This window comes from Kogia breviceps, chromosome 10, assembly GCF_026419965.1.
Source record: "Kogia breviceps isolate mKogBre1 chromosome 10, mKogBre1 haplotype 1, whole genome shotgun sequence".
In the NCBI taxonomy this organism is placed as follows: Eukaryota; Metazoa; Chordata; class Mammalia; order Artiodactyla; family Physeteridae; genus Kogia; species Kogia breviceps.
The window spans coordinates 99,950,843-99,965,729 of NC_081319.1; the positions used below are offsets into that span (position 1 = coordinate 99,950,843).

Below are 14,887 nucleotides of genomic sequence, written 5' to 3' on the forward strand. Positions count from 1 at the left end.
ATTCATGCTAAGTTCAGCTTACTGGATCTTTACCAATTTTAACGGTATTTGTACTTAATTAAATGTGCACATACACTATAATCTAACTTTTCTTGCCTTGCATAATGTTGTTCTAGGGATTAGGGGTTAAAAGCTAATTAAGAGCAGTATTTCCAGATTATTTCCTTCACAGGGTAGCAGGGGCAAAAAACATCTGGGCACAGATTCCCCAATGAAGAAGATAATCCAAGCATTATACAGCACAGCCAATGTCCAGAGGCATTATAAATGAGCTTTCAAATAGCTCTAGCTTCAGTATAGTTTAATTAAGTAAATACTCTGTAACCTGCCGATGGTTTCTCTACAAGGAGCATGGCATCTAGGTTCTCAAGAGCCAGGATACCTTGTAGATTATAAGCCTTGCCCTATGACCTCACCCAAATTACTGCCCCAAGAATTGCCTAGAGCACTTACCAAGGAGGCAAATGAAGCCAAAGGAGCCCACATCGCTAATACAATGTTTTGAAAATCATGTCCGAATTTATTATGTGTATTTAATATTATCTGGCCATACAAAAATGAGGTCATTCGAAAACTGTTCAATGGACAGGAACCCTAGGAAGTGTCTGTTTTGTGTAATTTCTCCTTCAAACTGAATTTATCTCCATATCCACACAGTAAGTGCCAGTGTGGATTACATTCCGCCGCCCCCCCAAAATAACTTTATTATAAACCTGAATGTTCTAATGATGGTCATTAAAACATGATTCTACCAGTCCATCAATGGTTATAATTCTTGGTCACTGGTAAAATCAGCGTTAACTGAATGCATCCTTTGTGGTGCTAGAAACTGAACTGTAAATTTAGGCTGAGGTACAGAGAACACAACACATACTTTGAAAAAGCCTGGGGCTGCTCCAGCCCCACCCAGATTTAAGACCCTGGTAACCTTTCAGTACACACATACCTTCCAAATAACTCAGTGTTTACATTTGCTGAGAGCTACACCTGGAGAAATGTTTCTCAAGTTTCTTTCTATTGTTGTCTTTCCTTAACCTTTCATTTCCTTACCCTCATGTTTTTTTTTTCCCAAGCCAGTAGCTAAGGGGCCCTCTAGGTCAAATTCAAACAGAAGCAGCCCACGGCGGGAACCCAACCGAGAGTAGGCCAGGAATGGGACAAACAGCAGGGATGGGTAAGTGCCAAGCTGTGGGAGAATCTCAAACCAGGTGCAGGTAAGACAGAACCTAACTGGAGGCGTCCACATAGGGTACCAGTGCTTTCTCTGGCCATCAGAATTGAGGGCATGAAAGGCCAGCCTGTTCCCAGGTTGGCTACCTGGGAACCAGATGTTCTAAGGAAGGACTCTGCCCTCTTAACATTTCAACTGCAACTCTTGCTAACTCTACAACGTATTGGACATCTTTATCTTTACTGGTATCATTTGTTGGCCTAGCTATTATGGAATTGGACCTTCAAGCAGTAACTTACCCACAAGCATCCAGCACTGTACCTGTATCTTCAAGTCAGGCACAGTGATAGGTCCCAGTGTGGGTAGCGATGGGGAAGATAAAAACGGATGTCACATTTCTCACCCTTAAGGAACCCAACCGCTGAGGAGGAAGGACAGAGGAAATTTTCACTTGGCAGGCAATTATAATTCAATGCTGGCAGCAGTGTCAGGGAGTATAGGGGAACCCAGAGCTGGTGTACCAACCATCTGGGAGGTGGGTTATCAGGGATGGCTTCTGAAGGAGGTGACATTCAAGTAGGGTTACAAAGGATGAATGGGATTAGTCAGAGAGAGATGATAGGAAGGGTGGCCCAGAGAAGACATCATAAAAAGCCACCAGAAAAAATTTAAGTGAAAATCGCAGAAGTGTGCAGGACCAAGTAGTTGCTGGAACATGAAGTATGAGGTGTCAGGGAAGAAGAAATGAGGGTAGAGAGATGAGGAGGGGAAGTCGGGTCCAGAGGTTATGTTGCCTTTGGGAGTTCCCTGGCCGTCTAGTGGTTGGTGAGGGTTCTGCTCTTTCACTGCCGAAAGCGGGGTAGGGGTGGCGGGTTCGATCCCTGGTCGGGGAACTACGATCCCGCGGCTTTGGGGGTGCGGCCCTCCAAAAAAAGGACCTTCAACTTGAGCCTCAACATAAGGAAAAGTCACTGAAAAGCTTTAAGCAAGGGAACGACATGTATTCTACCAACCTATCTATGAGTTCTGTACAGCCACCATCTCTTGACTCTGGAAACAAAGCTCCTTGGTGGCTTTGCCCCATAAAATTCCTTGCACCTAGATTTTGAAAAGCTTCAGAAAAAAAAAAAAAGTTGAACTTTTAAATGAAAATTAGCTTCCTGAATGTCTGCATATAATCTATTTAAACAAAGAATACATCTTGTAGTCTTTTGTTTCTCACTTACAGACAATAGGGTGCCTAAAATAAGGACCATTTTTCTTTTTGTGTATTTTTGTGGTGAACTTTAAAAAAAAAAGTACATATGTTGTTTCCCACACATGATGCTTAATTCGTTTTATTGTCTATAAACTTAATAAAATATCTCTGGAAGAATATAAGGAAGCATTAAAAGCAGCAGCTGATGGAGTATAAAATTTTAAAATGTTAAAACTCATGAATAGATTTCCTGTTTTTTTTAAAAAAGCTTCTAAAAAACGTTTTTAAAATAGGGACAGATATTCAGAAAGAAAAAAAAAAACCACAACATTTTGAGGGGTTTGAGCGAGGGGGGGGGGGTAGCTCAGCATACTAAAATTAGCCCCACATACTAAAGAGTCACTACACTTAATACTCAACCACTCAAATCTCCAAACTTAAATTCCATAAGGTCATAGCCATGTGCTTCCAGAGCCACCCTCAGGGTACAGAATAGTGCCGGGTACCACGCTAAATTTATTTAGCAGGGCTAAATAAATATCTGTTGAGTGCTGAAAATAGACATGTCAGAATGTTCTATTATTTTTCTGAAGACTTCTTTTCCATTCTGTAGGAAGAGAACGTCCTCAAGATCCTTCATTTTCTTTTGTTATCCTAACAGTGATTAGGTTCAAATTCAGCCTGGCTGCCCCTCGCCCGCCAGCCTCTGTGAGCGCACTACCTGAGGAATGCTTTCCACTCCCACCCGCTCAGAGAAGGCAGAGCCAGACCAAAGCCCGTTTTGGGTGGGGCCTGTGGGAGCAGGTACGGAAGCCGGGTGGGGTGTGGCAATTGGTTCTAGCAGGACAACTTCCTATGATTCCAAAACACACATACACACACCCACCCACACACACACACACCCATGTCCCTGCTAACCTTATTTCCAGCTTAGAGTGGTCAGGTGGGGCTTATTTCCATTGCCCTCTGCACTGTTTCCCCAAGCTCACCTTTTTTACCTTTCTGGGGTTCTGCATGGAATTTGCTTTAGCGATACGGGAAAGAAAAAACGACTATTCCTTTTCCTGGTGCAAGAGAACGCTTCAGACTTCAGGCCACACGAATCCAGAATCAGATCCCAGCTTTGCCTTGGACAAGCTGTGCGATACGAGCACATACTTCACTCTCTCTAAGCCTCGTTTTCCTCCTCATCTGTACGCGAGGATAACAATGAGGATTTCTCGTAATTCAAAGAGATGATGTAGGGGCTTCCCCGGTGGCGCAGTGGTTGCGAGTCCGCCTGCCGGTGCAGGGGACGCGGGTTCGTGCCCCGGTCCGGGAAGATCCCACATCCGGGAACCCGTGAGCCACGGCCGCTGCGCCTGCGCGTCCGGGAGCCTGTGCTCCGCCAACGGGAGACGCCGCAGCAGTGAGAGGCCCACGTACAGCAAAAACAAAACAAAACAAACAGGGCTTCCCTGGTGGCGCAGTGGTTGGGAGTCCGCCTGCCAATGCAGGGGACGCGGGTTCGTGCCCCGGTCTGGGAAGATCCCACGTGCCGCGGAGCGGCTGGGCCCGTGAGCCGTGGCCGCTGAGCCTGCGCGTCCGGAGCCCGTGCCCCGCAACGGGAGAGGCCACAGCAGTGCGAGGCCCGCGTACCGCAAAAAAAAAAAACAGATGATGTAGAGCATAAGACATCTGGCACAAACTGTATTAACAAGAGCAGAGTCAGATGCCACGTATAGTATGTTTACATGTGTGTGAAATGTTTTTTTGTGAATAATTAGGATGCTTACTTCACTGTGATAAACGTTGATTCACTCCCCCTCCTGCAAGTTTTTGTGAACTGTTAACCTAGTATCGTCTGAAATTAACTGCATGCCTCTGTCCCCAGCCACCTTGCAGGTCCTTTTTCTGCCCCTCTCTAAGTAGGTTTCTATAACCACCATTCTAGATTAGCACTTAGAGATGCTAAGTCATTGAGCACCTAATAATTGCTATGAGTCTCCTTTCAGGTATGAAGGCAGCACCCATACGTGTCAACAATAACGATGCTACAGGCAAGGGCAGGGAGGTATTTCAAGCATGGCAGGCATGGGGTCAGCTGCCCACAGAGCTGATGACCCACACCCACACTGGTACAACAGTAGAAGCTGGTGCACTGGGACATCACCAGGACGAGGCCCCACAGGTCTTCCCAGACGACATATGGAAAACAGAATTCTGAAAAGAAACCCAGTCCTAAATCAGAGGGAATTTGGTGCTGTTTTCTGCCTGCATGCCTCTCATACCTTGGCCCCAAATTATCACAAACAACGGGAAAGACTTCACAGTATATAAAAACAAGAGGCTGCAAATGCAAATTTCTAATAAGAAAATGGGACTTAAAAATTGAGAACTGACTGGGTCAGCCCCAGAATCTCTCTCGTATGTTTCAACTCACTGTTACCCGTTCTTCCAGGCAATAAAATATCAGACTAGATTTACTGAACCCAGTCGGCTGAGACCTGGACACCTGTTCAGGCCAAAGACTAGAAACGTTTAAGCCACAGTGATAATTTGGAAACATCCAAAGAGGAGTCAAAGATTCTGAAAACAGCCCCGTGAACTTTGAGCATCCGTGCAGCAGTACTGTGTTAACAGCCTCTGAAAGAAACACTTCCCATTTCAACTCGTAAATTCTACTAATGCTTATTCAAAGTCAGTCTCATTATGTTATAGCGGTGCTTATCAAGGACTACGAAAGACATTCATTCCAAAGACTGAGCTACTGTATGTCAATTATACGTCAATTTAAAGACAAAAGACTGAGCCAAAGGTCGGGAACCATGTGATACACCTTCAAAGGTAGTTTTGCCGGAACTCTGGGAACCCGGCATATTTATTCTATCTCTATACAGCACAGTTATAAGACAGTAGAGCTGTCACCAAACTGTCACTAAAAAGCAAACAGACGAATAGCTTTCTAAGCATGTATTTTTTTTTTTCCAAATAATTTCAAAGAGGAGCTGAACGTTATTAGCAAACTCAACTGAGTATGGATAAGAAAAAATGGGAATGGAAATTCAGACCTACCTGGGATTCTATTAAGTGTCACCCAGAAATGTTCATCAGGAGAATAGGTATCTTTGGACCAGTGTAGCAGATCAATGGCCCTTTGGTCTTGGAAGAGAAACTTGACAAACTCTCTGGTAAGGGCCACATAGGCAGTGCCAAAGTAGATGGTCAGCTGGTGTGGAGGGGAGGTTTTCAAAATATTAGTATTTTTCACAAAAGAGCCACCTCTGCCTAAGTGCTCTCGGTGGACATATTTAGTCCGCTTTATTGCGTGATTGGGAGGCAGGACCCCCGGGGTAATGTTTTTCCCTTTAAATCTTTTCAGATACTGAATGATCTCCCTGTTGGTTTTCAGGGGGAAATCTTGCCCGCAGGTGTTGATGGCGTACTTCCACGGAACTTCAGAAGCTAAAAGGTCTTCCAGGCAGTTCAGGTCAGCCTGGAGCCTGGAAATTCCTGCATAGACCACAGGCTCTACCTTTGAAGCAATAAAAGCATTCTGGAAGCAACTCAGTAGCTGCCACACAGATTTCTTAAACTGAGTTGTGGCTTTCTCATCCACATGAACGCAGTAGACGTTTTGGGGCATATAGACAGCCCTGAAGAGTCTTTCGAAAGTATCGAAGTCCTTATGGACGACCATGACATATGCCAAAGGGAACACAGCTTCTTCTTTCGACAGGGGGCTCGTGATGTAGTGATTCTGGATCAGGTAGTCCTTGCAAGGGACACTTCCCACAGGGGATGTCAGTGTCCTTTCCCACAAAAAGGATGACTTATCTTCTAAGGCATAATTACAGGCATGTATCCTAAAATCCCTTTCATTGGAACCATTTAGCTTCCCGTAACTTTTTGGCTGGCTTAACTGGCTATTGTAAAGTATCACAAAAATAACCACACTGACCACCGTGAAAGCAAAAAAGCAATACCTCCAAAAGCTCATTGTTTTCACTTCCCTGGGGAAGGAGTCTCTCTCCAGGGATTGAGAAACCATCCGTTACCGAAACCACAAGCGTGAAGAGGTTGAATTGAACCTCCTTTGCCAATCTTGAATTTCAACAGCTTCTGCAGAGGGCTTCCTTTTCCCGGGTCCCTTAATCCTCATTTATTCTCTGCTTCTGGGTGGCATCCATCCTCTCTTGGTGATGGCCAGAGATGCTTCTTAACGCGCACTTGTCTTCAGGCCTCGGTGCTGAATCTCGGCTCTAGCAGAAGGAGTCTGGCTCAGCCCAGCCTCCGGGAAGCCCTTCTCATTTGCATACAAGACGCCAGTGGATCTTAGCAAATTGCCTTCTGGTCTGGAATGACGGCTCGTTTCACCCAGGCTGTTTCTCTGGCTTTACCCCACCCCCTCCATCCAATCTATTCCGATCTGATCTCCCTTCTCGTCTCAGGCTTTCCCCTTCCTTTTCGAATTAAGCGGTTCTCATTTTTCTGGTTAGCTCCACAACCTGCTAGCAGTCCTTGGAAACCACAGCCTTTCGACTCCTGCTCCTTGGGTTTATTTCTCTTCCTGTTTCTCTGCCACTTCTTTTCCTTTCAGTGTTATCTCTACCCCTGGGCATATACAGACACAGATAAGGAAAAATGTCCTTGCAACATGCCTAAGTAGAAGATTATCAGAGGCGAGGAAAAAAAAACAAAAAAAAAAGTCTGATAGAGAGGTAGGTGTTCCCTGAATTAAATCAGACAATTTCTGATGATGTTACATAGTACATATATGTCTGTGCAGGCTGTGAGTAGAGGGAAATAAGAATTACACTCTTGGGGGCATGAGATGAGGGTAGAAGGAATCTAGTGACTTTTGACATTAAAGGGTGGGTGTGGAGGCATAAATGAAATAAACATACCTTAGTTTGCCTCCCTGGGAGAAAGGTGATACTCATTGTTCCTAGAGAGCAAGAGTTGGTTCCCATTTCACACAGAGCTTCAGATAACCTGAGCTGTTGACACGGTATTATCTACCATATGTGGAGTGACTAGCCACTGGGTCTCTTTAAAAGCCAGACATCTTCAGATTAGAGGTCGTTTCATAGAACTCAAACGTTTCTCCTTTCTACCCAACCCCCTCTCCCACTTCCTTACTCTGAAGAAAGAACAAAGGCTTCCAGGGCTACTGCAAAATTCCTGGAAGTATCGGTCAGTGTAATTCAGGGGAGCCAGGAAGAGAAGGCCAGCAGGTCCGGTCACATTGCAGATGCTTTCTCCTAGGTCACCTGTGTCAGGTGCCTCCAGTGCTCAGCAAACAAGGTGTGCCTTGCAGACTCACGCCATGGTAAGGACGCTTCTGGAGGAAAGTTCCCGGCCCAACTAACAGACCAACTCTGGCAGCCACAGGAGCTAAAAGTGGCCCTGCTCCCATCTCACTTCCCCAGTCAACCCAACTCTCCTACCTGTCTGGGCATGACGTGGCAACTGAGCAGCTGCTTCTGTTATAGGAAGACGTTGGTGTGTAACGCAGCAATCTCCCAGCGTCCCTTCCCGTCCCACACCACCCCTTCATGTCCTACAGCTCTGGACTAATGAATGACAACAGTGGCATGGGTGTGACTGAGAACGAAAAATGTGGCCTGCCCTATCAGTAAACAAAGGATGTTGAAGCCATCAAGCCATCACATGACAGCCGCCCCTGAGGGTGAGCCCTGAGGGAACTCAAGATGGAAACAGGATGCCTGCCACGAAGCCACCCCCAGTGGTGCGCCCTGAGGAGACTCAGGATGAGAAAGCAGGGGATACTGGCCCCAGAGAGCTGAGGTACATATCAAAGGCATGATTTCGATGAGCCCAAACTTTTGCATCTTCTCATACATAGGGAAGCGCTAAATTCATTTACTTGAGATACCTGGTTTTCTTTAATTAACAGTAATGTTTTGATTGTCCAACTACCTGGTCTTTGTTGCAAAAACTCCTCTATGGATCCTGGTTCCTCCCTGACCTCTTCGGAGCTGTCCCAGGCTTGAAGTCCTCAGAATGTCCACCGAATAAAACATAATTCTCAATTTTTAGGTTGTGCAATTTTTTTTCGGTCAACATGACAGATGCTGATTTGGAGATAGGCCCAAAGAGTTGGCAGGGATCTTAAAGGTCACCTAACACAACTCTGTATTTCACAGATGCGCAAACTAAGACCAATACAAATAATTTTTTCAAAGTCATTCAGCCAGATAGAAGCCAGAGCTTTAATTCTGCAGCTCCCTGGTCCAGATACTGGAGCCAGTCTAATTAGCTTCAAATCCCAGCTGGTCACTGACCGGCTATAGGAGCAGGGTAGAGTTACTTAACCTCTCTAAGCATCAGGTTCTTGGCCTGCAAGACAGGAAATAACAGTGGTTCCTATATCACGTGGTTGTTAAGAACATTAAGTGAGATAACTCTTGTTCAGGGATTATGTATCTGTTCGTATATGTTCAATAAACATTAGCAATTATTGTTGCTAATGTTGCTGACATTTTGATTTCTGTTCTTAGCAAGGGAAAAGAAAAACATTTACATTCTTAAGGCTTTCAGATGGGTTGATTTATTGCCACTGTAAAAGAATGAAGGTTAAATTTTCACTCTTTTCCTTCCCCGTCATTATCTTCTTTCACCCCCCTGCGGCGGTGGGTGGGTGGGGGATGTAGAAATGGGGGTTCATGAAGGGGAGTACTGAATAGTCTGCTTTGATACCTTCAGTTCCCTTTGTTCTTACTAGACCCACACCCTTTTCTGCGAAGTAAATGGCAGGAATCAGCAGGACTTGGGAGGAGAGGCAGAGAAAAGTGGGCTCAAAGGGCTCTCACTGCAGGTTCTGTTGGTTTCCCCCTCCTTTTGTCTTGAGACTTGATCCTACAAGGGGGAGCTCTCATCCAATGCCAATGCAAAGCAAACTCAACAAATCTTTCATCATGATTTAGTCAAAGCAGGTTGCACATGAGAAGGGGGTACAATGTGATTAACAGCTCAAAATAGCAGGATCCCAAACCCCTTCTCTAGTCTGTTCTGCCTTATTTCCAATGATTTAGATGAACAGCCAGAGATTAGAATGCGATGCCTTTTTTAGCGGTTGGCCCAGCTGTAGGTTTGTTTGGACTGGTATCTGGGGCAACTGAACAGGAATTTTCTTCCAGCAAATAATTGGTCAGGCTAAGCTATTAACTTCCAACCAGGACAGGATTTCTGCTCTCTTCACTCTAGTTGGCTTAACATATTGAAAACCGTGGTCAAGTGGACATTTTGTATCACTCCCTGCCTCTCTCTGCCCGCAGGATAACCTTTACTGTCACAATCAAGGAGACAGCACAAGAACAGCCACTAACAACACATAATTAGCTTGGCTCAAACCTTAAAACAAAAGGCTAGGCTATGGGGGGGAGGGGGGCTTCTGGAGAACACGGTGGGATAGTTTTTCCTTTACAGGCACTTTAGTTCTCATTAACCTCATTCGAGCTGTACATCTAACCCCCGCTGGTCTCTGAGAGGCAAACGTGAATGACTTCTTGTAGGGGCAGAGCTACAGCCTGGGCCTGACCTGTTCCCAAGTCCTGAAAGTTCTCCTTTACCTCTGATTGCTTCTTTCGGCACAATTACTGGCTATTGAATCAAGGCAATGTTTTTTGCTGGGCCGGCTCACCTCTCCCAAGGTTACACCATCCTGCTTCCCATTGAACGCTTTGGTAGTGTCCTTCTGACAACCTCAAACACTGGCAACAAGCGAGACCCAGCAAGTAAACAAGAAAAGGTCTCCCAGCAACCAAAATAATGATCACACATGGTAGGCTGGATTCACACACTCAAATGTGCACAGGCAGGTAAGCGAAAAAAGTAAGTGAAAAAAGTTGGTGAAGCTGGTGGAGGGCAAGGAAAACAGGGCTAGTGAGTTCACGAGCAGCAGCAAACACTTGGCCACGGTGTTGTGGACACTGAGGGAGGGTGCAGATGGGGGTAAAAAGCCTTCAGGTGCCTGCCGCACCTAAAGCAAGCAACTCCCTCTCAGAGTCAGCCCTGAATGACGTGAGGTCATGGGGCCGGTGCTGCCAGCTCCTCAGATGTTTGAAGAGGAAGGAGAAATCTGAATTGTATTTTAAGAAATTTCCAAACTCTTTAAATGTCATCAAGTAATTGACACATTTTTAAGACACGAGTAGGCACTCGAGTGCATACAGGGTGCACACATATGCACCCTGCAGACTGCACGGGCCCTCAGGATGCAGTTTATCGCCTTTGGTTTAAGCATCAAAGCTCCTGTATTTGAAGCTATCTTGAGGCTTAGCTTATTCACTTTTAGTTTAGACACAATCATAACAAACTTTCTCAGATCTAAGCAGATAAGAAATCACAGGTTAGAAGAGGAATATACAACTGGTAGATTGGGCACCCTTTTGTCAGCAATAAGTGATACACTCAGAGTGAAGGAGGTTTGAGAAAAACTCCAAAAGTTTCCATTAAAAACTAAAACTACAGGGCTTCCCTGGTGGCGCAGTGGTTGAGAGTCCGCCTGCCGATGCAGGGGACGCGGGTTCGTGCCCCGGTCCGGGAGGATCCCACATGCCGCGGAGCGGCTGGGCCCGTGAGCCATGGCCGCTGAGCCTGCGCGTCCGGAGCCTGTGCTCCGCAACGGGAGAGTCCACAACAGTGAGAAGCCCGCGTACCGCAAAAAAAAAAAAAAAAAACTAAAACTACAGCTACCAAATGATCCAGCAATCCCACTTCTAGGCATATATCCAGAAAAGATGAAAACTTGAATTTGAAAAGATATATGCACCCCAATGTTCATAGCAGCACTATTTACAATAGCCAAGACATGGAAACAACCCAAGTACCCGTCAACATACACACACACACACACACACACAAACACACACACACACACGAATATTACTCAGCCATAAAAAAGGATGAAACATTGCCATTTGCAGCAACATGAATGGACTTAGAGAATAGCATACTAAGTGAAGTAAGTCAGACAAAGACAAATATGATATCACTTATATGTGGAATCTAAAAATTACTACAAATGAATCTATATACAAAACAGAAACAGACTCACAGACATAGAAAACAAACTTATGGTTACCAAAGGGGAAAGGGGGGAGATAAATTAGGAGTATGGGACTAACAGATACAGACTACTATATATAAAATAAACAACAAGGATTTACTGTATAGCACAGGGAACTATATTCAATACCTTGTAATAACATAATGAAAAATAATCTAAAAATAAAATTATATATATATATATACACACACACACACATTTAACTGAGTCACTTTGCTGTATACCTGAAACTAACATAATACTGAAAATCAACTATACTTCAATTAAAAAAAAAAGAAAAGAACAACTCGAAAAACAGTGCAAGATCATTCAATTAAAGAATGACTGGCATTTGTACAGCCCCATGACCATTTTATTACTATAGATCAATACCTCTAGTATTTAAAATTATCAAATAAGTTAATGAAAGGGCTTGAAAACTGAGAAGGCCAACCCAGTGCCCTGGGGTTGAAAACAAGCAGAGTACGAACACTCAGTGAAATATAAATTTATTAATATAGTCTTGTACGTATATTTTGCATAGTCTACTTAAAAAGGAATTTCTGAAATATGTTTATTCAAATAGTTGGGTTTTTTTTTTTTATTAACCATTTTGTGCACAAAAGGGCTACCTTTAAATTATCTAGGAAACTCACAATTCTGACAAAACTTTTTCTGAGAAAAATGTTAGGCCAATATGTCTACCACATGCTTCTATATCAGACGTCAGTGCTTTTTCTGTAAAGGGCCAGGTAGTAAATATTTTAGGCTTGAGAGCCCTTTGGTTTCTGAGGCAACCACTCAACTCTATGACTATGTTCTGAAAGTTCTGAAAGTAGCCATAACCTTATGAGGTTGTGTCCTGCTAAAACTTTATTCATGGACACTGATACCTCAATTTCTTATTATTTTCATGTCATAAAATAATTTTTTAAATTTCTTTTACAACCATCTAAAAATGTAGAATCATTCTTAGCTTGTGGCCAGGACAAAAATAGGCCAGATTTAGCCCCCAGGCTGTATGTCACCAGCTGATTTCTTTTCTAGATAATAATCAAGTTTTTCCAGGCCTAAATTTTGTAATATCAGTCTTTGCAATCACTTTCCAGAGGAAGAAATGTGAAATGAGGGAAAATGGTAATGCTGGTCATCCTTGTACCTGCATGAATCCCTCTGCATACCCCACTGGGGCTATAGTGCAGAGCGCTGGGCTATATGCCTCTGTTTCCCTTCTTCTGTAAAACAAATGTATTAGGAACACTGATCTCATAGTGTTCCAAAGAGATTTAAATAGATTAGTACATAAAAAGAGCTTAGAGCAATGCCTTGCACAGAAGGCGTACTCAACAAAACTTACAGAATCTCTCTCTGTTGCCAAACTTGGTTCATATAGAAACTGAAGCACCCACCCACCTTCCTAGGTACCTTTAGTGAAGCAGAACAGTAGTGCTGGATGGGTCATTCTTCACCTAAAAGACCCCACAGTACAGGTGGGAGCCAGCAAGGCAGCGCCAGCCCCCTCAGCCCTCTCCCTACACCCCAGAGTAAGGGGACAGCCCTTCATTGCCAGCTGCAGCCTCTTGAACCTGTTCTTCCGAGACCCAGCAAGCTGGTGCACCCTACAAAAAGGTTGTGATAGAGCATGCTGGCAAAGACCAGGGCTTTGGAACAGGGTTCAAATTGGGCTCTGCTGTTTACTATGTGACTTTAAGATAGTTTCTTGGGATCACTGTGCCTTAGTGTCCCAATTTTTTTAAAAGTGTCATAGAAAGTCTATGAAAGTAAATCTGGCCAAGAAGCCTTCTGTATTTTACTACGCTATTCCGCATGCCGTCACCCCAGCTTAACCTCATTCTTCCAAGATCACACTGCTTTTTCCTATGTCCCTAGCAGCCTCCTTTGGGTAGCAAATTTCTTTCCCTCTTGAGGTTAACTGCCAAGATTTAATTCCAGTTTTCCAAGCAAAAGCAAAAACAAAAGAAAAAAACAAACACACACAAATTTTACCTTTGGCTATATTCTGTTAAATCTCAAGGGACAGAATTGGTGACTCTTTGTCTTTCTACACAACTTTTCTGTTTCCAAATGTGTGCTCTGAGAAAAAAGATGGCAAATTCTTAAGGAGAAGACCTTGCATGTCCCACATCTTTCCAAATCTGGGATATTCTTCTGGTACCCTCCTCATACAAAGTACTGCCAAACTCCTTCACCCCCGTAATTTTGAAAGTTGAAGTTGCAAGGAGATATTTCTGCTAAGAGGCAATATTTTATCATTCAGCTGCTACCAGAGATCTGTCCTTTGAAGATACTCAAAGAAAACAAAAGTCTTAAAATAGAGATAGGCAGTGGTTTCCTCCAACAAATAATTTTAATAGCCCTATTAAATTCTTGACTTGTTTTCAGTTTATTCAATCCACTATCATACTAGCTTCTTTCCCACAGAACCTGTCATTTACTTGCGTTTACAGTTTGTTAGGGCAGAGTGCTTGGATAAATCCCCCAAAGCAGATATTTCTTCTGCTTTCCTAGAAATTAAACCTGGAAAAAATTTGCCTCCAAGGTATGTCCTGTGTTTGTACTGAATTGAAGAAAATCTTTGCATTTGATTCTCCCACTGGTTAAAGTGGTTTTAGATTCAAATTTTATACTTACCAATCCATCCCTTTAAATGACATCCTTAAACTTGATCCTTTCCCTTCAAAAATAATGGGAAAATTATTGTAAATAGGGTAGGCTCAGTCCTGGTCTGCTCTGGTTAGGGCTCTCAGGTCTGATAGTGTAGTTTTGATTACTACCTTTCAGTGTGTCTTAAATGTGTTGTAACCTACGTAACGGAGTAGTTTCAGTTATCTTTTTTTTTTTCCTTCTTCCAGCGAATAATCAGTGCTGTTCTGCAAGATGCCTTGGGCGTTGGAAATGAGCAGAAATGTGTAAGGGCAGTACTTAGGGTGACCAACTGTCCAGTTTGCCCGGGACTGAGGGATTTCCCAGGACATGGGATTTTTTTTTAGTGTTAAAACTGAGAAAGTCCTGGGCAAACCAGGATGGATTGGTTATCCTAGATACCATCGGTTCTAAGCCCTCACTGCTGAAAGGTGTACCAACTAGAGGATGTTCAATAACTGATCGGTATGGAAGGAGAGGAAATGCTGAAACCATTGATCTGGGTGAAAGGTGCACGCAGGTCATAAAAAGTCTGCAAACTATAGTGCAGAACAACTCTACGTGACCCATCCAAACATATATCCCTGAACCACTGAGGCATGAGGATGAAATGATGTACATTTGTGGGGTAACTTTATGGTGAACCTAAAAGAATACACTTCAACCATTCTAACTACACAGATGTTCCCCAGTGGTTATAAGAATGTGTTAGGGGCTTCCCTGGTGGCGCAGTGGTTGAGAATCCGCCTGCCGATGCAGGGGACTCGGGTTCGTGCCCTGGCCCGGGAAGATCCCACATGCC

The 14,887-nt window shown here is 44.0% G+C and overlaps 1 protein-coding gene across 9 annotated transcripts in view; it reads right to left on the reverse strand.

Annotated features, from left to right (window-relative positions):
* The window catches only part of GCNT2 (glucosaminyl (N-acetyl) transferase 2 (I blood group)), a 58,531-nt gene that overhangs the window by 26,330 nt on the left and 17,314 nt on the right, over positions 1-14,887 (reverse strand). The window contains exon 1 of one of the 9 annotated variants that reach the window (XR_010835178.1): positions 5,424-6,611. The exons of 5 other annotated variants lie outside the window; for them this stretch is intronic. Coding sequence is in view for 2 of the 4 variants with exons in the window: in XM_059077771.2 (XP_058933754.1) it covers positions 5,424-6,399 (976 nt within the window). In the remaining 2 variants the exon portion in view is untranslated. Of the gene's footprint in view, positions 1-5,423; positions 6,881-14,887 lie in introns of those variants that run through there. 3 more of the 9 variants (XR_010835177.1, XM_059077771.2, XM_067006778.1) reach the window with 3 other exon arrangements.